We start from the raw sequence: 24,562 nt of genomic DNA on the forward strand, positions 1-24,562 counted from the left end.
TCACTTCTTCCTTTGTGTGCCTGCTTTCCTCTCCAGTGCTTGCTCCAGTTGAGGCTAGCAAGTTGTCTGGAGGTGGGGGAAGAGCTCTAACAATGCTGTGTAGAAAGAAAACATAAAAGGGAAAAAACATTCCTTAAGGAGTCTTTTTTTTAATGGGGATCACGGTCAAAACCTAACAGAAACACCATGGTCAAACCAAATCCTATAGGACATGACCGAGTCTCAGTCTTCACTCTTCTAAAGAGAGACTTTGCAGTTCAGCATTGATACCATGCAACGTCATCATCGCATTTATCCTCCTGGGTCAGTCTCTGTGCCTTCCACCCGGGCTGCACACACCTCAGCCTTTCCCACAGGCCTTGCTCAGGAGCTCAGAGCATTTCAGTGTGCCTGCTAGAGCAAAGAGCCATCTGTTTGCATGGGTCAACCGTGGAGGACTGCAGGTCCCACAGGTCTCTGTGTTGCTGCCATCATGTTCAGTCTAAGACAGGATGAAGCTTGCAGACAGTGTATCTCCCAGGGTTAACACCTCCCCTCTGAAGGACAGACCTTCCCTGATAACCACTGCCCCATGGCACCATGACCATGTCCTTTTATTGCCCCTATTGCTGGCTTTTGCCTGCCACGTGCTCTAAGGCATTCCTCAATCCTGCAACCCTGCAACTGCCCTCAGCCCTTTGCATTGTGTGTTGCGCATCTGCTTCTAGCACACCCCTTTAGGGAGGGAGATAGATGAATTAAAGTGTTGCACCCAGTGCTTCCTCCAAATACAGACCGAAGCACAAGCCAAGTGTTTTTCCCTGCGCACAGAAGGAGTTGGTTGCACAAGGAGCTGGTTTGGCATGACAGTACGGGACGATAAAATGGCAATTTTTTGGCTTCTCCTCTCTATGCTTTGTGTTCTTATATTTTATTAGGGGAATAAAGTAGAAAGGGTGGGGAAAAGTGGTTACCTGTGTAGGGTCATTATCAGGAAGGCTAAATGGATTAAGGCAATGCACATGTGGCTGTCACAGAAAAATGAACACTAACCCTTCTGAATCACAGCCCCTTAAGCAGGTTATGACCATGTGGCATGTTTGTTGGCTCGTTATGGAATGAGGTGGACAGCCCGTCAGTATGTATTAACTGTAGATGGGGCTGGCTTCCGCTGCATGGTCTCATGGTCAGACCTTTGCTTCAGCCACAAGGTTTTCATTGTGCCCTTGTTGGAGGTTACGCTGTGGTGACTTCCCAGGGAGGTGTACAGATACACGGCTGTTCTGGCACTGCTTTCCTTAGACCAGTCTCTGCCACCATGGCCTGGAGAAGACTAAAGCAAAGAACACAGACCCTGACTGTGTCGCAGCATCATAAAGTCCTAAAATCTGCAGAGCTGCTGCGCACTTTTCTAAATGCAGATTGCATGCAAGAAAGCAAATCATTGCTTGTTCCAGTCTTTGCACCAAGCCAGATGGTCTTCTCAGGCCCCATATTCAGTCCAAAGTTGTACAGAATACCAAGGGGAGGAGCACCATGGAGTATGAAAGGCTGCATCACTGTCCATCTGAATTACCATGCAAATAGGATTTAAGGATATTGATGCTGGTGCCACCACAAAGGAATTTGCATTTGATGCCTCCCAAAGCCAGAGCAGCTTTTTGTTAGGATTTTATGTCATTTCAGTCACCAAATTACCTGAGTTGAAGCAAGTCCTTTCCTTTTATCAGTATTATTTTGCCCTTAAATGTGAGCTGGCTTTGAATTCCAGAGTCTCAGCACTTGACTCTGTCTCTCCGGTCTGCAAACTCCCCATTTCCACATGTCTCTGTGAGGAGCAACATCCTCCTAGTGTTGAGGAAGGTCTTTAGGTAATATGGTCTAGTCTGCTTTTCTGGTGGATGTAAATAAACTTTGGCTGAAAGGAGGCTGATGTCCGGGCGACTATCCTGAAGGATCGCTTGATTTCTTACTGGACATACACTGAAGCAAACACTTGGAAGAGCCGCTGGATCATATCTGACATTGCTGCATGTCTACCCCCAACATATATGCTTGGCCATTAGGTCTGCTACTCTGTTCTGGCTGTGTTGCCTGCAGATGCCTTGCGACTGCAAAAGCAGGCAACCAAGCCTTCTGCATGAACTTTGAAAGGGATTTCAGGATGCTTCCCCATGGACAGGGTGGACTCAGCTGCCTCTGGTTTGTCTCTCCATCTCCTTTCCCAAATGGAGGCACCTGCTCTGCTCAGCTGTGTGCTGGCTGACACATGGTCTGCGATCCTGAGCAGAATCCTTTTCTCTCCATGCAGAGTCTGTCCTTAGGCTGGCCTGCGAGCTGTACGATGGCGTGCAGGAGGCTTGAAAAGTACAGTGCCCTGTGTGTGACTCAACAGAAACATGAAGATGCTTTTGAAGAAAGGAAGCACCCAGCTGGGCACCAGATGGAACTACAGGAAAAGGAAAAAAAAAAAGCAGTAACTAGAAAGGTTGCCAAGTGCTGTCTTGGCCTAGGGTAGATCCCAGTTGTCCCAGTTAATCTATGTCAGTTCAGTGTAGATACCAGCAGGGAGCAAGGCTGGCTTTCAGATGCACAGACCAGAAACACTGTGTCCCCAAGCTGGCACCATGGCCAAATACTACTGCAGAGAGTCTGCTGGACTGCTAGGGCACAAAAATGAGATCTGGGGTCCCTTGCTGCTGTTGGCATGTGATACATGTTTGCTCTTACAGCAGGCAAGTCACATCCCCTCTTGATGTCCATTCCCTTCTGCAGCACAGGGGAGAAATCTGCCTTCCCAAGGTGCTACCACCACTCTGCATGGATGTTGCCAAGTGTGTGGTGGGCACAATTGGTAGCATAGCTCTACAAGGAAGATGCAAAAAGCATGCTATAGAAATTTAATGCATATTTTCAAAGTACTGCTCCACTTTCCCTCCATTTACCAACTTCTGATGTCGCTTCCATGTGCCAGAAGGCTGCAGGGTGGAGGTTAGTAGAGAGATTGAACAGCTTTTGGGAAAGACGTTTGGCAAGGATGTGTTTCCCAGTTATTTGGCAGCTGGCTTTCACACAATTGGCTCCTCAATCTGCCTGCTGCTACGTGGAACATGTAAGAAGATTTAGTGGCCCAACAGCACCATCCCCTGCTAGTAGAATTAAGAAACTTAGGAGTACAACTGGGATAGTGAGTGCTGATGGGAGGGAAGAGAGCATTGAAGGGGTCAGTTGTCATAGTCCCACAGCAGTTTCATCCTCTTACTTTTAGCATCCATGTCATCATCTGAGGGTATAAAGTGGCAGTTTTGCCTGGGCTCTTCCCTTACTTTTCCATTCTCCCTTCAAGCTCACAGGGGTTATGGCCACTCTTACCTAGAATGAAGTAAGCTTTGTCACCTGGCTATTGCTTGGCTCAGCAAGCACAGGCTGCATGTTCAGAAGAAACATCTGCATAGATGGGCAGTGCCACAGGGTGAGCTGGGCTGGCTTGAGCCTAAGGGGAAGACGTAGGAGTTTTAAGGTGCCTTTCACCTCTAGGAGAACATTGCATCCTTGGCACTTCCTTTCAAGGCTTTCCTGTGAGAGGGATTGCTCCAAACTTTGAACTGCATCTTGTCAAACAAACCCGCCTCTGTTACCGAACCACACAAGCCCTGAAGCAGAGGGGCCAGCAATTCAGCACAGAGGAATTGGCTGTGACCTGGGATTGCCTACAGAAGATTAATGGAGGTTTCTCACAGGGGCTGGCATCCATATTTTAAATCCCCATATTATGCAGCTGAGCTGCTGCATTGCTTCCAAAAAATTACAGCTACATCCCCTCCTTTGTCCCCCCTCAACACTGGTGGCAATCCCAGGATCACAGCATAAATGCTGCCTGGCTCAGCACTGCTTTGACAGCCTGCTGGGGAGGCACAGGTTGGGGACTGATTGAGATTACATGGAGCAGAGCACCGTGGCCTACACAGCCATGAAGCAAGCCATGTCGCAGAGTAGCATGGGCACTGGCAGGACAGGTTGCAGCTTTCCATGGTGCCTGTGGAGAGCAGCTCTTCCCATTGCTTCCCAGACCCATTTGCCAGTGGTGGTGGCTCCGAGCATTTCTCCTTCTTTAAAAAGCTGCTCCTGCAAAAGATGGATTTGCTGCTGGGAAGAGCTCACCTTGATGGTTGTGCCTGGTCTGTGGAGCAATTTCCATCATAACAAAAGGTGATACAGGTAGTGGAATTGCATCAGGGAGTGGAAGGTACAAAAGAAGCCTTATTAAAATGTGTCCGAGTCAGATGTGTCACTGGAAGCCAGCACAGTAGGCACCAGGAAGAGAAAAGGCCACTGAAAGGCCATGCTGAGATAAGTCCCGTTACTTGCTGAGATGTTTACCTTCCTGGAGCAGCATTTCTCCCATAGTTGCCCATCCAGCTGCCCCAGGTGTGCTCACCGGGAAGCACTGCTCTCCACCCAGGCTGTCTTCCTGCTTCCACACCCCAAAAAAGCTGTGACTCCATTTGTTACCCACCTTTCTCGAGCCTGCATGATTTGGGAGATTCAAAGTTTGTCAGGAGATGTAATACAGACGCATGAAGAGAGCTGGAAAACTTGGACAAGCTCTCTTCACAACAGCCCTTCTGTTTTTTATCACCATCATCTCCATCCCCAGCTCACAGATTTCTTTGCTCAGTTTCTTTGCACAGAAAAGCTGCGATAGCAGCTGTGTTCGACTTGTAGCTGCCTCTGTCCTGAGACAAACCCAAGGCAAACGTGAGACCAGCAGGATGTCCAATGAATGTGATGGTGGGTGAGCCAGAGAGCAGGCTGGGATTCCTCTTCACCCACCTGAAGGCTGTGGGGCTGAGAGTTCACTAGAGTAGTGTAAAACCTTGGTGTGATCCAGCAAGCCGAGCCAGCCGCCTTCACCCCCCTGGTCTCTGTGCTGCAGGTCTGGGACCCAGGCCGGCCAGCCCACATGCTCGTGGTGCGGGCTGGAGATGTGCAGCAGAGGCACGGGTGAGGTGCCTGTTGGCTGTGCTCTTGCTACACTGGGGCAGGGCACTGTAAGACACACTGGTAGGGCTGTACTTCTTCAGGGAGAAAGACTCGTGCAGAGGATGAAGTCTTTGCAGGGGAGAAAATTCAAGTTGTGGGGATTTTTCCCTCTGTACACATTTTTAACCATTTTTACTCCTTCCACGGAGGTTATTGAACCTTCAGTTTAATAAAGCAAACGAGACACTATTAAATAGCTTTCTGAAGGGTCTGAAACCAGGTGCTACCTGCATGCAGAGCTGGTCTGTTCCTAACATGTGACTGTCTGGACTTGGAGACCTCTTTCTGCATCCTGTAGCTGAGTCACCCTGTACACTGTGCAGGGACTGGGGTTGGAGAGTCAGCGCTGACCATCATGCCAAACAGCCACAACTTCCCAAAGTGAGGAAGAATCAGTCCAGGAAGTGGGGGAAGGAGCAGCAACAGTAGAAGGATAGCTAGTTGTCACAGGTAATCTTTGGTATCCATGTCCAGTGGTTAGTCCTAGAAGTTCAAGCCTTGTTATATTGCACATGTCCTCCTTCCACTCCTCTGTTCTCAAAGCAGCCATTGCTTTTCCTCCCCTGCATCCCATGCACTAGTGATGAGCATCAGAGGCAGTTGCACCAAAGTGACTCTCAGCCCAGTTCTGCATCCCCCTCTCCCACCCGAACCCAAGGCAGCCTGGGCAGTTGTTGGCCATCACACGTCTAGTAACTCCACTTGGCTTTCTTTCCTTGTGTACCATAGCTTCCTCCACAAGCACTCTAGCAGGGCAGTACAGGAGGCTCTGAGCGTGTCCCAAGAAGCTTCTTTGCCCCCTGGCAGCACCTTGCAGACATGCACCTTACTGGGAACGTACTGGGTTGATGCGATTGAGATCTGGCGCTGCCAGTCTCACGTAGGTAGCAGCTGATGGGGATCCACTGGGGGGAAGCTGGCAGAAAGTGGCTACTGTCCCTTTTCTTTTCTTTTTTGAGGGAGAGGGGGATTTTTTTGGCATTATGATTATTGTCCACCTTCCAGTGGCCAAGTTCTGGGCTGCATTAATAATTGGGGTTCATTGGCTGTCCGGGCAGGTATGGAGCTTCACACCAACCTTAACAGCAAATGTCGCGGCTGTATCCAGAGGCTGGATACAGGCTGGGTTTCTCCTGTGCTGGCGAAGTGCTTTCAGCACACTCCAGATAGACGTTTCTGGCAGACAGGGAAACAGCACTCCTCCGAGTCCAGATCAAATCTGCACTTCCATTTTGTGTCCTCAGCTTGGAAAAAACTCAACCCGAGAAAATGTTTCCCAGGTCTCCTTTCCCCATGCGGTGCCTGGCGCGCCAGGGGAGGTGGCAGGAGGCATTTCAGGATCACCAAAAGCAAGATACTTTTTGGATGTAGTTAATGGAAATATCTTTCAGGAGGAGAGACCTCCCAACCTTTGCATTAATCTCAAGAGCAGGAAATTAATTTCCGGCTGTCCTTGCATATAGTGAAACATAGCTGAAACAGCCAAATGCAAAGTAGAGTTAAATGTAGGGTTTGACCTGAATAACCTTTTAATTAGGAAGATAAATTTCTTGTAGTTTGACCTTAGTCCATGTTAGGAACCTGCTAATCATTTGACATGCAGAGTGTATTAATGCTGCACTTAACTTGGCCATTGGTTTTATTATCTGGTTTGGGGAGTTTTTTCACTCCCGAAACATCAATCTGCATCTTGTATGGGTTTTCTTTTCTTTCTTTTTTTCCCGTTCAGAACATGTAGCACACTGTTGTACTTCTGTTCCCGTCTGCGTAGAGTATTGCCTTAAACAGATCAGTTGTGTTGTGGTTTGTTTTGGGTTTTCTTTTTTCTACCATCAGTTTTATGCATTAATTTATTTAAAAATGTGGGGTTTTTTTCAAAAACATGAAACATGTATAATATTTTTTTTAACATTTCCATTGCAGTATTTATCATTGTTACTGGTTGTGTGTAGTGTAACAAAATTAATGATATTAAAAAGCATATGTATGAAAACCAGCCTGCCAGCCTTTCTCATTGGAGTGGACTGGGGTGAGAGGGTACGAACTGCACCGTCTCCTCTGAAACCCCAACAATCACAGGTACTGAAATCAGGGGGTGCTGGTGGCTCATGCTGGCAGCCGGTCTGCTGCAGGATTAGTCCCCCTGCAACCAAAAGGCTTGGACCGCGGCTCTCTGCAGAGCAGTGCTCCCCAGATCTGTGTGCTGGGGTGCTCCAAGGCCACGGAGCTGGGGCAGGGGGTAGGCACCCCCATGTCCACCCTTCTCCCACAGGCCTCCCACTGGCTCCCAGGAGGGGACGGGGCTGATAGAGAGCCTAAGCTTGTCTCAGCAGCGGTTCGTCCTCATTTCATCTCTAATGGCACATTAACACATCTGCCTGGAGGCCTTTGGGTGCCCCAGGCTGCCCAGCCCCACCGTCCCCAGCAGCAAAGAGAGTGGGGCTCTGCAGCCCTTCAGGGGGGGCGGGTTGGCATCCACCCTGCCAAGATGGACGTGGGTCTTCACTGGTCACCTCCAAAAATGTGGCAGCAAAGGAGCCAGAGCCAGGAACAGAGCAAGACTCTGAGTTGGCACTGTGTGACAAGCCAGGCCAGAGCGGGGTTTCTGCAGGGGCAGGGATTTCTGCTCAACTCCCTGTCTCGGGGACAAGAAAACCCAGTTCATGCAGATCTCTCCCTGGCGTAACCCAGCTGCCTCTCTGCACTGAGATGGATGAGGATCGCTCACTCTGACGGCAGAGCCTATCACTCAGGACAGAAGAGCAAACAAGCCACACAGGATCACCTAAATCCAGCTTTTTGATTAAAAAAGGGAGACAGAGCAGGCGATAATTCCCCTGGCTACCCCAGCAGGCTGGGACAGTGGTGCCTGGTGCTGTGCCCTGGGCATTGGCTGCACCGGAGTGGTGCTATGTGCACGCAGCTGGGTTGCTGCAGGTTTTCCAAGGAAATATGGGAAAGAGGAGCTGAAAAAGCCACAGTCACTGCTTCTGCACCTCCCAAAGAAAAATTATCTTCACTAGGACGAGCTGAAACTGTTTCCTACCATTGTTAGGGTAAGTGCCTGCAGGAGGGGAGGAAGCCAGGAGCCAGGATAAAGCCAGGAGGGTGCAGCCCGTGGAGGATGCAGGCAGTAGTGGCTGTGTCCTAGGCTAGAACCAGAGGGTAGCTATGGGACTGACAGAAAGCCATTATGCCCTCTGTTCCCTCTTTATGACATCACAGACGGCTTAAGTATCACCCTGGGCTGGCAGAGCAGTGGCGCCAGACCCATTCCCCCACCCCATGCAGTGCTGGTCATCCAGTGGAGCATCCCTGGGAGCCAACAGCTCCTGTCCCAGCAGGCTGCTGCACCATGTTCCTCTTCTCCAAAAAATACAAGACCCCCATCAGCACTTACACCGACTCCTACCGCCCGCCATGCTCTGTCAAAAAGACCACCCGAACTCCGGCTCCACTGCAGCCCTGGAAAGAAAACAAGTTTGTGACTCAGGTAAATGCCGCAGGAAGAGGAAACCTCAGGGTTTCTACCCCAACCCTACCCAGCTGTGGATGCTTGGTGCCGGGCAGGGGGGTGGCATGGGGACTCACAGGGAGCCTTGCTGCATGTGTGTAATGGGGTCAGTCATGCTCCCTGGTTAGGAAAGAGTTTGACACCCCATGGCCTGTGCTTACTGGCTCCTTGTCCCCTGGAGCTGCACCCCACAGTGGCTTTGGGCTATCAGGGCTGGTGGTCACCAAGTTCTCACACATCAGCCCTGTCCATCAGTAGGTTTCAGAGTGTGCAGGCCTGGGGGGCGGGGCGGGCAGGATCTGCTGAGGAAGGGGAAACCGAGGCAGTGGCGGGGCTTAGCCCAGGGCTGTTGCGTGACACAGTCATGATGGGGATGCAGATTGGGTGGCTCCGAGAGCTGCTCAAACACACAGCCCCCAGGCTCAGCTCAGTTCTGACTTAGGAGCCTTCCATGTCAAGGGGATCATGTGAAGGGCTGGAGGGAGACCTGAGCACCAAAAACTCCCCTCCCAGCCCTTGTCCTGGATGAGGAGGGATCCCTGAGCTGTGGCCTCACTGTGAGGGGTGTCTGTAGGACACGCAGCTTTCCCCACACAGGCTAACAAGCGTGCAGACTTGGATGCAAAGCACACTGCAAACTGGCTCATCTCTTGCAGTCTCGTTAGCTTGTGCATTGTAATAAGGGAGCCAGCAGAGGGCATGGAGAGGGATGTCACCACTGTGCAGGGACAGAAATGGCCTGCTAGATCCCAGCTCTCGGGATTTGCCAGCTATAGAACATTGGTTTGGTCCTGTAACTCCCTCCCCAACCTCTGCTGGCCCCACATCTGGCAGTCCCAGTGCACCCACCCCATCTCCCACTACGAAAAGTGCCTGGATGCCTATGGACACTCTGGGTGCATGGGGAGAGGAGCCAGTGACACCCAGCCACCCTCCATACCCCAGTTTCGGGTGAGTGGAAAGCTTCGGGTGGGGGTCACAGTGCTGCTACAATCCCCATGCCCTCCCACTGCGAAGAGAAGCTAGGTGCTGAGATCTCCAGCTTTGTCTCCAGTGTTAGACCCTGCCTGGTAATCAGCTTCATCGTGTGCCCCGACGGCTGCGAAGGCAGACGCTGGCACATGGCCTGGATTTCTCCCCGCTGTCTGTAGGGATTAACGATGCCCCCAGTACAAAATCCAGCAAGCCAAGGTCAGCCCGAGCATCTGATTAAGGTGTCAACGCAGGAATACTACAGGAACACCATCGACCCTGCTGCCTACTGGCCCGAGAAGTACTGGCTGGCCAGGTCTGAAGGTACTGCTGAGGTCCCAGCGGTCCCTCTGTGCCACACAGGGCACATCCCCATGGGGTTGGGGGGCTGAGGGTGCTGGCAGCAGCTCTGTTCATCCCCGCTTTTGCATCCTGTGTCCTCCCCTCAGTGGTGAAGGGCCCCTCCCTCAGAATCTGCACTTGTGGCTTTGCCCCAGCCACCTGTCCCCATCCCTGTGCTGAGACTGTCCCTGTCCCAGGGATGTCGATAGGTCCCCAGGGTTCTCTGCCCCGGTGGCCCCTCAATACCCCCTAGTGGTTGGTGCTGCCTGGGGGACACCCTCTTGATACCCCATAGTCCCCAGGTACCAAGGCTGTGTAGGCAGGGACAAGTGACCAATGAGCTGGAAGCAGTGGGTGTCACCTCCATCACAAGGACCCCAGGAGCAGCACCTCTGACATACTCCATGGCCCCATGGCATTGCGTTTGGGGGAGAGGGGGAACAGTCGGGACTCTCTAGCTGTCCCCCCACGTCCTCAGCACCACAGGACACCCCTGCCAGTTGCATTTGTTTTGCAGAGAAATACAACCCAGTTTTTGTCCACAAAGACAAATACAACGCCTGGAGAACAGTTCCCTACAACAGTGAAGCCTGGTATGAGCACTCCTCTTACCTCCCCCTCCTGGCCAAGGTAGAGTCCAGCCCCCCTACCCCCTCCAACTGGAGCTGCCTCAGGTGCCACTGGCACCTTGGGCTCTGCCGCAAAAGGGTGGCAACACTGCAGGGGCTGCCATCAATCCTTGCAGGACACAAGGATGGAGACCTACCTGCACAGCATACCTGTGCCACATCCCCCAAAACCCACCTGCCTCAATCAATCTGGTAACCACCCTCGCCCTGTCCCTGTACTCTGGCTGTAGCTGTACCCATACCATGCTGGCATCCATCTGGGTGACAGGGCTGGCTGCTCCTCCTAAGCCTTACCCTTGCCATCCCTCCCCTTGCAGAGAGAGAGGCAGTCGCCAACATGCCGCACAGGCTGCCCATGTGCACTGTGACAGGGAGGGGACCCTTCCAGGGCTACTACAGCTCCTGCTCTGGATGCCACTACTGCCTGCGAGGGATTGACTACTATGTTGATGGGGCCTCTGCCATCAGAAGGCATCTCCATGAACCGGAAGAGAGGGCTGTAAGGTTGGGATGGACTGGGCTGTGCTGGACATGACCTCCATTGTCATCGGGGCCACTGCTTACTCTGCATCCTCTGTCTTTTGCAGGAATACCCCGTGCTGCAGTTACAGCCCCAGAGCAACGCTCTCTACATCTACAGATCACCTCCAGTCATCGTCCCCATACACGAGCCCTAGGTGCAGACAGGTTTGGGGGGGGGGGGGGGGGGGGAAGTGCTAGAAACTGGTTGCCACAGGGGAAAAGCCTATTATTTTTTCCTAATGCCAGCCAGACACTAGCTCTCTTTTCATCAGGGTTTCATGTGAATATCTCATAGGGTTTTTCTGGGGATGATGGTGCAGACTGCAGACCCCAAGGGGTAGCAGGTTCCATCCCAGTACCCATGCGAGCAGCAATGCAGCTGCTGCACCTCCATCTCACAGGCTAAGTGGACATGACCAGAGAGGGCAGGACACAGTTGTGATGCTGGGCTGTGGAGCGTATTGTTGCTACCCGTGGAGAAGCAGCTGGCAAATTTACTCCCAGGACAGGTGTTTCTATGCTCAGTCTCATCCAGCGGTCCTTGGGACCGTACAGTACCTGAAATCTTGCTGGGAGCCCTGAGCCCAGCTGTGTGTAGCTTAGCATCTCCCAGATTTTGGGGCTACATCAGTGTTTCTTGTGCTGCTCTTGTATTTTCTGCTGTCACCGTTTGCTTTTCTTATCCAAGAACCTGTTCCCTGAACATGCTGTTCGTTAGGCAGTAATCAGCCCTGTCCTTCACCCACTGCAGGTCTGGCAGCACCTTTTAATCCCCACTTGTTTACCTATAGGATGTCTCCATTGCTAAGGCAGCTTTTTTTCAGCCTTGGGAAAGTAGCAAGGGGAGAGGAGAGGCTGTTCAACCAGCTTAGTCATCACTCTGCTACTGCATCAGTCCCCCATGGGCCAAAACTAGGCATCAGGCTTTGCAGAAAACCATAGAACCATAGAATAATAGAATGTATTGGGTTGGAAGGGACCTCTAAAGGCCATCCAGTCCAACCCCCTACAATAAGCAGGGACATCTCTAACTGGGTCAGGTTGCTCAGAGTCCCATCAAGCCTGACCTTCAGTGTCTCCAGGGGCTTCCACTACCCCTCTGGGCACCCTGTTCCAGTGATACACCACATGATTGGCTTTAAATTCCTGAGTCCAGGAACTAAAACCAAACAACAATGAGAACAAACAGGGAGCACTGTGCTCCCAATAGATATCCCTGTGCTTGGGCCTTGCAAAATGTTTCTCAAGGTTTTCTCTGCTGAGAAACAGGCAGATTTTCCTGGTCTGGCATGGCTCTGGGAATGAAGATTTTAGGAAAATGACAGTGCAAGAGAGAGTGTTTGCAGGGTTGGAGACCCACTGGAAGCATCTCGCTGAGATGGCAATGCTAGGGAGCTTCAGCTCTCCTGTCTGGGCTTTACTTTGGCCTCAGTGCCCAAAGACACACACACCGAAGTGGACGGGGTCAGCTGCATCTCCACTGCTCACCTCTGCGCAATGCTGGCAGCCAGAAACAGGTTTTCTACTCTTTGTCCTCACTGGAATTTCATCCTCCCATGGCTGATAATTTTATCTGCTGTCCTAGGTGGGACACGAGCCTCTTCCAGAAGATAAGAGTCCAGAGAGGCAGCTACACCATCCACCCTGAGTTCGCCTCAGAGGCTCACTCTGCCCCACAATGCTGTCAAAGAGCAAAGATGGGCTTTCATTAAAACTGACTTGGGTGACTTACCCCCTCAGACCCTTTCCTACAGGCTGGGGAATTTCCTGGGGAGGAGGGCAAAACTTTGGTGACCACTGGTTTGGTGGGCACTTTAACAGCCCTCAGGGGCTGGTACCCTGCCACCACCCACAGGCTGGAGACCAAGAAAGTACACAAGCAAAAGCTCTCAGAGTGCAGTAACACAGCCAGAAATAGCAGCAGTCGTTGATACCCATGTTTGTCGGCTTCGTGCTGGGCTGCTTAGGACACGCTTGCTTTTGCCAAGTTATCCATGAAGAGCTGCCATCCGCCTGGGATAACAAGCACGGACACGGGATAAATAAGGAGGGTCATTTGAATGAAGCACATAATTAATGAAAGCGTGAAATGCCCTTCTCTGACCATGATCTGGGAGCAGGGAACACCACCCCAGGGGCCTTCCACATGCGCTGCAGATCGCAGACCCACGGGGCTGCGGTCCCCGCGGGAGGGATGCTCCAGCACAGAGCCCACGTTCCTGCGGGGCACCACCACCGCCACGCCGTGCCCACGCCAAGCAGCACCCCGACCCTGCTCGGGACAGGGAAAAACCCCAGAAAAAAAAAACCCATCCCAGCCCAAAAGCATCTCCCACCAGCTCCAAACCCCAAGCGCCCACCCCCCCCACCCCCACCCCCACCCCCACCCCCCCCCCAGCACAGCCCCAGGGGTATCCCCACAGAAGTGCCCCCCTCGGGCACCTCCAGCTACTCCAACCCCGCCGGCACCCAGCTGGGCCGGCGCTGCCGCCGCCCGGGGAGCGGCGGGGACCGAACTACATCTCCCATCGGGGACCGCCGCGCCGGGGCGGGCCGGGGAGGGGGGGGGGGGAGAGGGCTGGAGCCGGGGCGGGGCGGCGGGGAGCTCCCACCCCCGGAACCGCTGCGGGCCGCCGGCGGCGCCCAGACCCGCTCGTCGTGCTCCCCCAGCGCCCTCCCAGCTCCCCGCCCCGTCCCCGGCGCCGCTCAGAGCCCGGCCATGGCCCGGCGCCGCCGGTAAGTTTGGCGGCTGCCCCCGCGGCGGAGGGTGCGGCAGCCCCCGGGGCAGGTTTGGGGTGTGCCTGGAAGGAGCGGCGGGGCGGGCTACGGAGGCAGGGAAGGGGGGTGCCGCGTCCCGCAGACCCCAGGGTGCGACGGGCAGCAGGGTCAGGCTCGGGAAGGGCCCGCGGGGAGCGGCGTGTCGGTGCGAACCTGCGCCCTGACCTTGGGCTGCGAGGCTTTCGTGCTCGGCCGCGCAAGTTGTCCTGGTGATGGGTAGGAGTCTCGCCGCCCGGAGAAGACTGGGGGAGCCCGGAGGCATGTCCGCGGCTCCGCTTGGCAAGGTGCGGCTTCAACTTTTGCCGCCGGACAGGTGTCTGGCCGTGAAAACTTCAGCAGGTGGGTTTATGCGGCGCAGTGTGCAGCCCACTGGGGTGGGTTTGGAGTGGTTTCTGGCATGGCCCCTCCGCCAGCAGGTTGCCAGCGGTGGCGACGAGCGGCCAAAGCTGTTTTAGAAAGCACAAATCCTTCTTTTTCTTTTCCCTCCACCTCTTGGGATACTCCGAGGGCAAGAGCCAGCACTGCAGACGCCCGCAGTGGGAGATGAGGGCTGGGGGGTTGTGTCTGCATGGCTAGGTCTTCACAGGGAAGAGCTGCCAGGGAGCACTTTAAGGGATTGATGGTTGCATTTGGCCCAGGGTTGTCCAGCATTGTTGGCTGTTGGATACAGGTGGAAGTTTGGGGTCCTGAGTTGCCAGCCCGGCTCCATGAGCCATCCACCACTCTCTGGAGCTGCCAGCACCTGGCGCTTCGTGGTGACTCAATGTCTGGAAAATTGCAGGGGCCACGCGCTTAGGTTTCCCTTTCTTCCCCATATCGCACGGTAGAGCTTGGGTGTTGGGATGGGCTCAGGTTTCAGCCTGCCTCAGCATCCGAAGTGCTGAGTGCTCCCAAAGCGCTGAATCAGCTCTTTCAGGAAAGGATCTGGGGGGGAAAAATGGGGCACCGGGTCCTGCTGTGGAGTGGTTTGTCTTGGAGGATGGAGATGAGCAGGAGTGAGTTTAACACCCACAGGAGCATTGGGGAGGCTGTTGGAGTGATAGAGTGGTGGGTGAAGCACACCTTATACCAGCATGAACTGGTCTGGGGGACCAAAAGACAGCGGCAACGACACCAAAATCTTTATGGCTGTGTATCTGATACGGCACACATGGCAAATGAAATAAGTTAATAGCGGACCGATCCCTCATGCCGGGATTTCATACATCTGCCCACTGGACCAGTCCTGCTGGGCCATGTCCTTGCCTGGTCCTGGCTCCTTCGGTGGGAGCGATGAAATTAGTGCAGTTGTTGCACTCTTTTCTTTTTTGGGCAGAGATTTAGCTCATCCTGGTGTGCTAGTGCGTAGAACAGCTTGTATTTTGTGTTTTGCTTTCGCCGCCGTTGGGCATGAGCTGGGTGGTTTTAGTGGTTGCCTCTTCGAGAGCTGCTGGGCTCTGGGTTACCCCATGGACCGCAGCTTCTGGGCCAGGCTGCCTCCAGCTCCCCCAGGGGCTGTAGGACATCTCCAAGGTGGACACAGAGGTGTCCTCAAAGGGAGAGCACCAGAGCTTTCTCTCCCACGTGTCCAATGCACTTTGGTATGAGTGGACCAGGAGCGCTCACTTCGCTTTAAAGTCTCCACAAATCTTTGCAGCTCAGACAAATTCAGGCACTGTGGTGTCCCTCCAGGCAGGGGAAAGCAAGAGCCCTCAGTCATGGTTTAGTCACGAGCCGGCAGCACTACAAACAGTGTGCAAGGTTAAAGTGAAAACCTCGCTTATTAAAATTGCGTCTTGCTAATTAGCACAGGGTGAAGAATAAAGAAAGATGCTGTTGTAAAGGGGGAAGTGTCAGGGGTGTTAAATATTAAGTCATCTGCTGCCAGAATTGACTCCCAGTGGCTTTTTTTTTATTCATGGTCAGACACTGGATGAGGTGTCTAAATGGGTTTGGCATCACTTGACACCAGCAGCTTTAAGGGACATAACTGGGCTGTAAAGTGACGATTCCTACAATATAGGTGAAAGTAAGGCTGGGCAGAGCTAATGCCACAGACTCAAATCTCCTGTCCGCTCATGTAGACAGAGTGAGGTGCCATGAGTGTGTCTGCACTTTGCAGATGAGCTCTGTATTCACGTGGCCCCCTCGGATTTGGGGTTTATCCTCTGGGTGCCCGGTGCTGTTTAATCCTGGCTTACAAACCAGCCGGCAGCAGGAAGGCTGCTTCCTTCTTTTTGCAGAAGGCAGCCTCATTGCTCTGCTGAATCATGGTTCTGCTTAAAATCACAATACTTGTGGAAGGAAAAAAAAAAACAAACCAAAACAAAAAGCAAACCCTGGGTTGGTTTTTGTTTTGCTTTCTGGTTCTGGAGAGCCCGCGAATGCCTTCACCGGCCCTTCCTGCTCACATGGCAGGGAGGCGAGATGCCAGCCCACATCCCGAGACTCCAGGAGCTGAGGCTCAGTGAAGGGTGCGATGCCTGTGGCAGCTGCCTCTTGGCCGGCCGCCGCTGCCTCGGCGCACCCCGGTTGGAGGGTTGGCTGCTCTCGCATACATCACAGTGCTTGAGAAAACACACCAGTGATGTGCTGGGTCCCCTCCTCCTGCCCGTGGACACATGCTCCTCAAGGCACAGCCAGCTCGTAGCCCCAAAACACCCCGGTACGATGCAGAGGACGGAGCTGCCAGGGATGTGGAGACATAGGAGTGCTTATTTTTTATGTGCTTAAAAAGCGATCTGTGGTGGAGCCAGACAGCAGGCAGGGATCCCCAGGAGGCGATGGACTGGTAAGTACGGGCACCATGCCCCTGGCGGGATGAGCTGCCTCCTGGCCGGGGCTGTCCGTATCTGACAGCTGGGTGCTACGGGGAAATTTGCTGCCGTGTCTTGCCACGGAGGTGACAGACCTGACAGGAAGCGTCTGTCACTTTGCAGGAGGTGCAGAGGCTCACCCCCACCACAGCCTTTACCCGAGCCCCTCAGACCGAGCGGTGTGTCAGCCCCTGCTACGACTGCAGCAGGGACGGTGAAGGCAGGGGTGCCCCTGGGAAGGAGGCACTGTGTCCCCCCCACGCTGTCTGTGTCCTGCTAAGGCAGAGTTGCTGCCCTGGCTTGGGGGTCTGTGCCACCCACATTCACCCTAGGGTTGCTTGTGCGCCATGCCGATAAACCCAGGGCCCTGGGTGATCTGGTGCAGTATTTGGGGGATGCTTGCATGTGGCTCTGCAGGGCTGGGGGAGAAATCAGTGCCTCTGATCCATGGGGGTCTGGGGATGTGTGGGGAGCAGCCCTGCACCCTGTGCCAGCACTGCCTCTGGGTGCCCCTGCGCGTCCCACCCACTCCCATCAGTGCCAAGCAGCTGGAGTGGTCGTTTCACCCTTTATGAATCCAAAAAGCCCTGCGGAGAACTCAAGTGCTGCTGCAAACCCCTCCAAGGGAAACTAAACCCCCGGGAAGGGTTTACTCATCCCCTCTCTGAGGTTTGCAAAGTCCCTTCAGCAGGGCTTGTCCCCTGCAGGGGATTGCAGAGTGGGCGTGTGGAGGCTTTTTTTCACCCCCCACAGCTGTTTTGCCGATAAGTAATTTCCCCCTTAATTTGCCATCCTAATTCCCTGCTCTTTTATGGGGTTGGAGATGCCTCCTGGTGAAATCTGCAGTGTTTCCTTAGCTCAACTCCTGCCAAGATGTTTGGGGAGGAGGCGGCTGCACCTTGCACCGGAGGGGAGGGTTTCCTGGCATCCCAGCGTGGGAAATGGGTGTGTGTCCCCGGCATAAGCTTGGCCTACGGTGCGGTTCAGACCTGACCCTGCCAGGGCGATAGGGACCAGTTAAATGTTATTGACCCTCTTTAAACAAATGTCCTAATTGCAAAGTTGCTGGGGTTAGTGGTGCTGTGGGTCTCGCAGCCCGTGGTTAGCGGCAGTGTTGGTAAAAATAGAAGCGGTCAAAAAATGGATTTTTATTTTTACTCTGTAAAGTGTGTCCTGCTCAGATGTTTTGCTTTCATCTGGAGTTGAGGCAAGACGATTCGCTGCTTCCACAGAACAGGAAGAAAAAGCTTTGTTTTGGGTCAGCTGGGAAGCTCCCGCACAGCGAGCTGCAAACATGCTGTTTGGCTTTGACACCCTCCCTTCCCTTTTTTTTTCGTTTGGGTTTGTTTTTTGTTTTTTTTTTTTGAGGAGTTAAAGGTCACCACAATGTCACCCTGGAGCAAGATAACAAGTTTGCATTCCAAAAAAATTGTTGAAACAGGCTGCAGCTTGCAAGTGCAAGGCAGCAGGCGTCTCTGGGGACCTTGGGAGACTTACCTTTCATCTGGGGCAGAGCCAAGGCAACGACTAGAGAATGTACATTTTGTTAACAAGGCAAAAAAATAGAGGGGCCGGACGGGCACAGAGCAAGGTCCTGTTTTCAGAGACCCATTGTCCCATTGGTGCACTGGGCGATGCCTGCAGACACTCTTCTCAGTGTCTTTGTTGGAGTGGTATCTGAGCTGATGATGTCCATCAGCCCAGGGCAGCCACAGGGGTTTGATCCTGGCCCAGCCAGAGTGACCAGAGCAAGGTTAAACTCACCAGCTCAAGACACCTGGCTTGCACATCCCTCTGAGGCAGATCGCTGTCCAAGGGCCACAAAAGTCTGCAAAACCTTTCTTAAAAACCACATTATTTCTCTACTAGCAGTGGCAGGTCCTTCTGTATATCATGAGCTCCAGCCCATCAGGGGAAAAGAAGGAAACAGCCTAAAAATAGATCAGCTTCGAAGTAGTTCATAAATAATAAACTGGCCTCCTGAAAGGGAGTTGAAAATCTGGAAACTCCCTAAAGCCCTGGGAGCTGCTGCCAATTTTACGTGGAGTGAGGAGGTGGCTGTTCCTGCAGCAGCAGTATTGGCCATGTCTTGGACTTAAAACTCTAAATGAGAGCTGGGAAACAGAATACCATTTGTTTCCTCTTTTTTTCAGAAAACATGAAAACTTTAAAAAATTATTTTCCCACATAATTTACAAGTTCTGCCTGGTGGAGGCTGCGTTTTATTTCCCTCCACCTTGAGCTTTGCAGTCCCCAGATAAGTCACACATGAGACAGAGGTATGCCTTTGGTAGTGACAGGTATGTTCATCTCCCTTTGTGGCATCCCAAAAAGCTCCCAGTGCTGACAGGGAGGGAGCTCGTTTGGGCTCTGCATACCCCTCTGTATGTCCAGAAGTGTCCTGCCACTTGCAGCTTCGCTCAGCTGTGCTGGTTTTGGCTGAGACCCTTCTGCGAACCTTCCCCCCCCCCCCCCCCCCCTTCCATCCCCCGCCTTCCATCCCCGCTACAATCCTGCACTGCTTCTGGTTCACCCTAACGGCAAGGAGAGGTTGACAGAATGGGTGAAGATTTATCCCAAACGCAGCATCTTACCACCACCATCTCCTCCCGGCCTTTATCGCCCAGTTTTTGCTGGGCTCAGCTGGCCTCACATCACACGTGCTGGTGGGTGAGAGCCCAGTTCCCCTCCTGGGGGACAGGATCTGGCCCTGGGTGACACAGTCAGGGGGTTTGGAGTCACCCCCATCCCATGCCGGAGCTCCCTGCCAGGCGAGTGAGGGCTGCGTGGGACTTGGCCACGGGACAAGTCGTTTAGCTAAACCTATCGCCAGTTCAAGCTAATCGCTTTCTAATGCCACCGTAATCCCATTTAAAGCAACTGGCAGCCTAGGAAGTTACCAGCTCCCAGGGGAAGGTTAAAATGACCCAGTGGCAACGAAAAAGTTCCCCCAGCTTCAAGGTCTGGCCCAATACGTGCTTCAAGATTAATATAAAATGCTGTATGTTTTGTGGACACTGTGCACGGATGCCACTCTGGGTTTACACCTGGGCATCCCCGTAGTGGAGCAGCTGGGTTTAGACGATGCTCAGGACCCCTTTCTGCTTTACTTGGCCTTTTTTGGGAGAAACATCTGTTCGAGGTACAGAGGAGAATGTGCTCTGGCTTGTTCACGCCTGTGACAGAGAGTTCATTATTTCATTTTGGATCTTTTTCTTCCTTTTTTTAAAAAAAGAAATCAGCCCCTTTAGAGGGAGTTGCTGCAAACAGATTAGTTTGTACCCAAAAAGAGGTGGTTTTTTTTTTTCCTCTGGTTTGCCCGGAGCTAGCAGGCTTACAGCCCCAGAGCCTGGGGAGGAGGCAGTGTGCCCGTGTTTGCTGGTAGCCAGGTACCAGCCAGCTGGTCTGCGGCTCTGCAGCTCCTCTCCTTCTCCTGCTTCTCCTGCAGCCGGGTTTGTTTCTCGCTCTCCCGTGTCCTTACTTTACTTTTCCCCTCTGGCTCCCCAGCGCTGTATTTGGCCGAGCCCAGCCAGCCTGTGGCCAAGGAAAAGCCATTAGGCTCTTGGCGCAGCCCGCTTCCCCGGGGCCACGCAGGGGGGAACGGGCTGGAGCCGAAACCCAGCCCAGAGCCGTGCTGGATGGAGGAAGAGCCCTTTGGAGGTCCTGCACCGCTTGCTCCCAACAAAATTAGCTTTTCTCCCACCCGGAGTCATTGCAGGGGTTTGCGTGCATGGCAGGAGCGAGCCACTCTCCTCCTGCAGCCGTGCTTTGCTACGCAATGCACCCCCTATGTGCCCCCCCTAAAACCAGCCACGAGTCGACAGTACCCCGGCTCCATTTGGCCATCTGGGAGCTGTGGAGAAGCAGGGATTGACCCACCTTCGCTGCAGAGCATCGCCTGGCTGGAGCAGTCGGGGCATGCTGGGCATGGTGCTGCAGATTTGCTGAGTTAAATCTGCCAGGGAGGACGTTTGATTAAAATTAGGGGCGGCTGCCTGGAATTCATTACGTGGTGCCTTTTATGGCTCTTTGTTAGCCCTGTCCCTTAAAGATACTGTCAGTGGGCTGATCTAGCTCCTGCCCAGCCTCCTCCTACCCGCTCCCAGTATCTGCCCCTGCCTTGCTGAACATCTTCACTGCAAAAAAAATTAGTTATGGCGATGATTTGTTCCTTATTGCCCTGAGGTTGTTCTCCGTGTGGGGCTCAGGCTGTTCTCCGTGTGGGGCTCAGGCTGTTCTCCGCACGTGTTGTCTGCCCGGGGTAATTGGAGATGGTGTCTGGTACTTGGCGTACAGCACCTGGCACGTCGCAGCACGGCAGCGGGGGGCCAAGGGGGGCTGCGGAAATTGAGACGGCAAATGGATGACAAGCTGTCCCTTGATTCAGGGGTTCTTCTGAGACTATTTATATCCTCTTCTTTTTCAGAGACGGGTGCTCTGGGACTCGGTGGAGGTGGGAACTCTCCTAACAGCCCGTTTTCATCTCCTGAAAGCCCCAGGCTTGCTGCAAAGAGATCTACTTTCTCACTCCTCTGCAAAAGGCTCTAGAGAAAACAGAGTGCCATGTACACCTTCCTGCCTGAGAACTTCACGCCAGTGAAGCAGAAGCCCTCCAAGGAGCTGAGGCCCATGCTCGGGGCCATCTTGCTGGGCCTCATCCTGTTCATTGCCGCAGTGGTGGCCTGGTGCTACTACACGGTGTCCCTGCGGAAGGCGGAGCGGCTCAAGACGGAGCTGATGGACCTGCGGGCGGACGGCTTCGTCATCAGGAACCAGCACGGGGAGGTGGTCTTCCGGCTGGCCTTCCGCTCGGGCAGCCTCGACCTGGAGTCGTGCTCCAAGGAGGGCGAGATCCTGAGCTGCACGCGGTCGGGCGGGGGGCCGCTCAACTTCTTCATCCAGACGGTGAAGCCCAAGGACACGGTGATGTGCTACCGCGTGCGCTGGGAGGAGCTGGCGGCCGGCCCGGCGGTGGAGCACACCATGTTCTGGGAGGACGCCCACTGGTACGGGGGCTCGGAGATGAGCACCCAGCACTGGCCCATCCGCCTGGCCGGCTACCAGGAGCCCGTGCCCTACGTGACGAGCGACGTCTACTCCTTCCGCGACAGCTTCGGTGGCATCCTCGAGCGCTACTGGCTCTCCTCCAAGGCAGCGGCCATCAAGATCAACGACTCCGTGCCCTTCCACCTGGGCTACAACGCCACCGAGCGCACCCTCTTCTTCCAGGCCCGCTACAAGGACTCGCCCTACAAGCCCCCGCCGGGGCAGCAGCCCTTCCCCGAGCTCAGCTACCGGGTCTGCGTGGGCTCCGACGTCACCTCCATCCACAAGTACATGGTGCGCCGGTACTTCAACAAGCCCTCCAAGATCCCTGCCGAGAACGCCTTCCGATACCCCATCTGGTCCACCTGGGCCCTCTACAAGAACGACATTGACCAGGATAAACTCTTGCGATTTGCTGAAAAGATCAAGAAGTACCGTTTTAACTGCAGCCATATTGAAATCGATGACATGTACACGCAGGCCTATGGGGACTTTGACTTTGACCCCGTTAAGTTCCCCAACGTGACAGAGATGTTTGCAAAACTGAGAGAAGATGGGTTTAAGGTCACCCTGTGGACTCACCCTTTCATAAACTATAATTCCTCCAATTTTGGGGTGGGGATCGAGCGTCAGCTTTTCATCAAGGAGCCATCGGGGCGGCTGCCAGCCATGGTGGAGTGGTGGAATGGCATCGGAGCCATCCTGGACTTCACCAACCCAGCAGCCCGGGACTGGTTCCAGAGCCACCTGCGCCAGCTCCGGCACAAGTACGGCATCTCGTCCTTCAAGTTTGATGCGGGTGAGACCAGCTACCTGCCCAAGCAGTTCAGCACCTTCCGCCCACTCTCAGACCCCAGCATCTGGTCACGGCGCTACACGGAGATGGCCATCCCCTTCTACGAGCTGGCCGAGGTGCGGGTGGGCTACCAGTCACAGAACATCTCCTGCTTCTTCCGTATCATTGACCGCGACTCCGTCTGGGGCTATGAGCTCGGCCTCAAGTCCCTTATCCCCACAGTGCTCACCATCAGCATGCTGGGGTACCCATTCATATCTGCTGACATGATCGGGGGGAATTTTTTCCCCAACAAGACTGACGGGGCAGTGGAGATCCCCGACCGGGAGCTGTACGTGCGGTGGCTGGAGCTGTCGGCCTTCATGCCCTCCATGCAGTTCTCCATCCCACCCTGGCTCTACGACAAGGAGGTGGTGGAGATTGCCCAGAAGTTCACGGAGCTCCACGAGTCGCTGGTGGCCCCGTTGCTGCTGGAGCTGGCTGGGGAGGTCACCGACACGGGTGATCCCATCATCCGTCCCATCTGGTGGATCTCGCCCCGCGATGAGGCCACGCACAGGATCGACTCCCAGTTCCTCATCGGGGACACCCTGATGGTGGCACCCGTCCTGGAGATGGGCAAGCAGGAGCGTGACGTCTACCTGCCAGCGGGCAAGTGGCGCAGCTACAAGGGGGAGTTGTTTGAGAAGACCCCGGTGCTGCTCACAGACTATCCCGTTGACCTGGACGAAGTGGCCTATTTCCTCTGGGTTTCCTAACAGGCTCCTCCATCAGCTTTGGGATAACCATGCCTTACCTAGGACTTTATAACAAATAATAATTCTAATTGCACATTTCATTTTAGAATGGGGATAAGGAAGGGAATTAAGTAGACTTCACTGTCTTTGGGGTAGGTTTTTTTTTATTTGGAGGTGGTGATCTTTTTTTTTTTTTTCAGTTTGGGGCAGGTGGGAAGCTCTGGCTGGATTATAGTAGGCAGAATTCTCTCTGGATAGGTCAAGAGGGAGTTGTCAGTCTGTCTGCGGATGCATAGTAAACCCAATAACTTTTCAGTTCCCAAGGATTTCAAGAGGTGGAAGTTGGTTAGTGCCAGTGGGAGCATTTCTGGTCTCGTGGGAGCACCCCGGCGCTGGGCACGGGGGTGTGTGATGTGGGAGGGTTGCTACAGCACAGCCTGCCGTAAGTTTTATAGAACGGCAAACATATATCTAAAAGGACTTTTTTTAAGAGGAGAAAAGAAACTAGAGCTATGTATCTATACATATATGGTTTTTTCTTCCTTTGGTCTAGTGTGGCGCTGGACTAACAGTTGCCCCATGCTCCTGCTTTCCCAGGTACCAGGCGGGCCAGGTTACTCGGGTAATATCCAGGTAATTTAACTGTATGGGCTACGTATCGCTTGCTGAGGCAGCTGCATCCCACTCCTTTGCCCATTTAATGCTCACTGCAAGGCACTTGTCTGTCTGTTTTGCCTTGGGTGTCAACACTGTGTTCCCTAGAGCAGCGCGCCCATACCAGCATGCCCCATTAGTCTTTTTAAAGCATTTATGGCCCCACTTTGTTACATGATTATCCTGCTGATGTTATCCCTTTTGGCTTTTAAGGACAGATGAGCTCTCAGGTTTGTTGCTGGCAGAAGGCCTGCCTGGAGCAAAGCTGTTCTCAAAAAGTACATGCGGCGCTTCCCCGGGAACAGCCGGTTCCCACGAGCGGCACGTGTCTTGGATTGACGGTGACGTTTGCTGCTAGCTGGCTTGCCGGTGGGTGGAAAACACCAGGTTTTGCACTGATGGGTCTGTGCCAGCGGGTGTTCTCACTGTACCCGCAGAGATGTTCTCATCTACCATGAAATTAAGCTAATACCCATCTCTGTCTCAGGTCGCAGTTAGAGGTGATGATTTTTTTGAGGGGTTTTCCAAAGCAGCCCTCCTCTCTGCCCAGGAGAGTTAGGGGCCTTCCTCAGGCAACCTTCGTGGTGGTGGAGGTGAGGTTGCTGGCAGAAGCTTCTAGAGGGGACACAGGATGACATGGTTCTGCACCCCAAGTCCCCAGCAGCCGGAATGGAGCTGCAGAGATGCCTCTTTCCCAGTTTTCCTGTTTGGGTTTGTATGGAGAGATGCATTTACAGAAAGTCTTCTCTCTGAGG

At 53.7% G+C, this 24,562-nt stretch overlaps 2 protein-coding genes across 2 annotated transcripts; both read left to right on the top strand.

Annotated features, from left to right (window-relative positions):
- Positions 1-8,377: 8,377 nt before the first annotated feature.
- On the top strand, positions 8,378-11,156 carry SPMIP6 (sperm microtubule inner protein 6). Its single transcript, XM_086480184.1, has 5 exons — positions 8,378-8,515; positions 9,371-9,487; positions 9,688-9,832; positions 10,797-10,978; positions 11,067-11,156. Exons 1-5 carry the CDS (start codon positions 8,378-8,380, stop codon positions 11,154-11,156), a joined length of 672 nt encoding a protein of 223 aa, XP_086336310.1.
- A 9,981-nt stretch (positions 11,157-21,137) lies between these two features.
- Positions 21,138-23,174, top strand: LOC104353653 (alpha-galactosidase MYORG-like). Its single transcript, XM_009960287.2, has one exon. It carries the CDS (start codon positions 21,138-21,140, stop codon positions 23,172-23,174), a length of 2,037 nt encoding a protein of 678 aa, XP_009958589.2.
- Positions 23,175-24,562: the final 1,388 nt, after the last annotated feature.

This window comes from Leptosomus discolor, chromosome Z (genome assembly GCF_034619465.1).
Source record: "Leptosomus discolor isolate bLepDis1 chromosome Z, bLepDis1.hap2, whole genome shotgun sequence".
Classification (NCBI taxonomy): domain Eukaryota; kingdom Metazoa; phylum Chordata; class Aves; order Leptosomiformes; family Leptosomidae; genus Leptosomus; species Leptosomus discolor.

Coding starts and splice junctions, on each gene's coding strand:
- SPMIP6 (XM_086480184.1), top strand. CDS start 8,378: ATGTTCCTCTTCTCCAAAAAATACAAGACCCCCATCAGCACTTACACC. Junction 8,516..9,370: donor AAAACAAGTTTGTGACTCAG/GTAAATGCCGCA, acceptor CACATCTGGCAG/TCCCAGTGCACCCACCCCAT. Junction 9,488..9,687: donor CCTCCATACCCCAGTTTCGG/GTGAGTGGAAAG, acceptor CGCTGTCTGTAG/GGATTAACGATGCCCCCAGT.
- LOC104353653 (XM_009960287.2), top strand. CDS start 21,138: ATGTACACCTTCCTGCCTGAGAACTTCACGCCAGTGAAGCAGAAGCCC.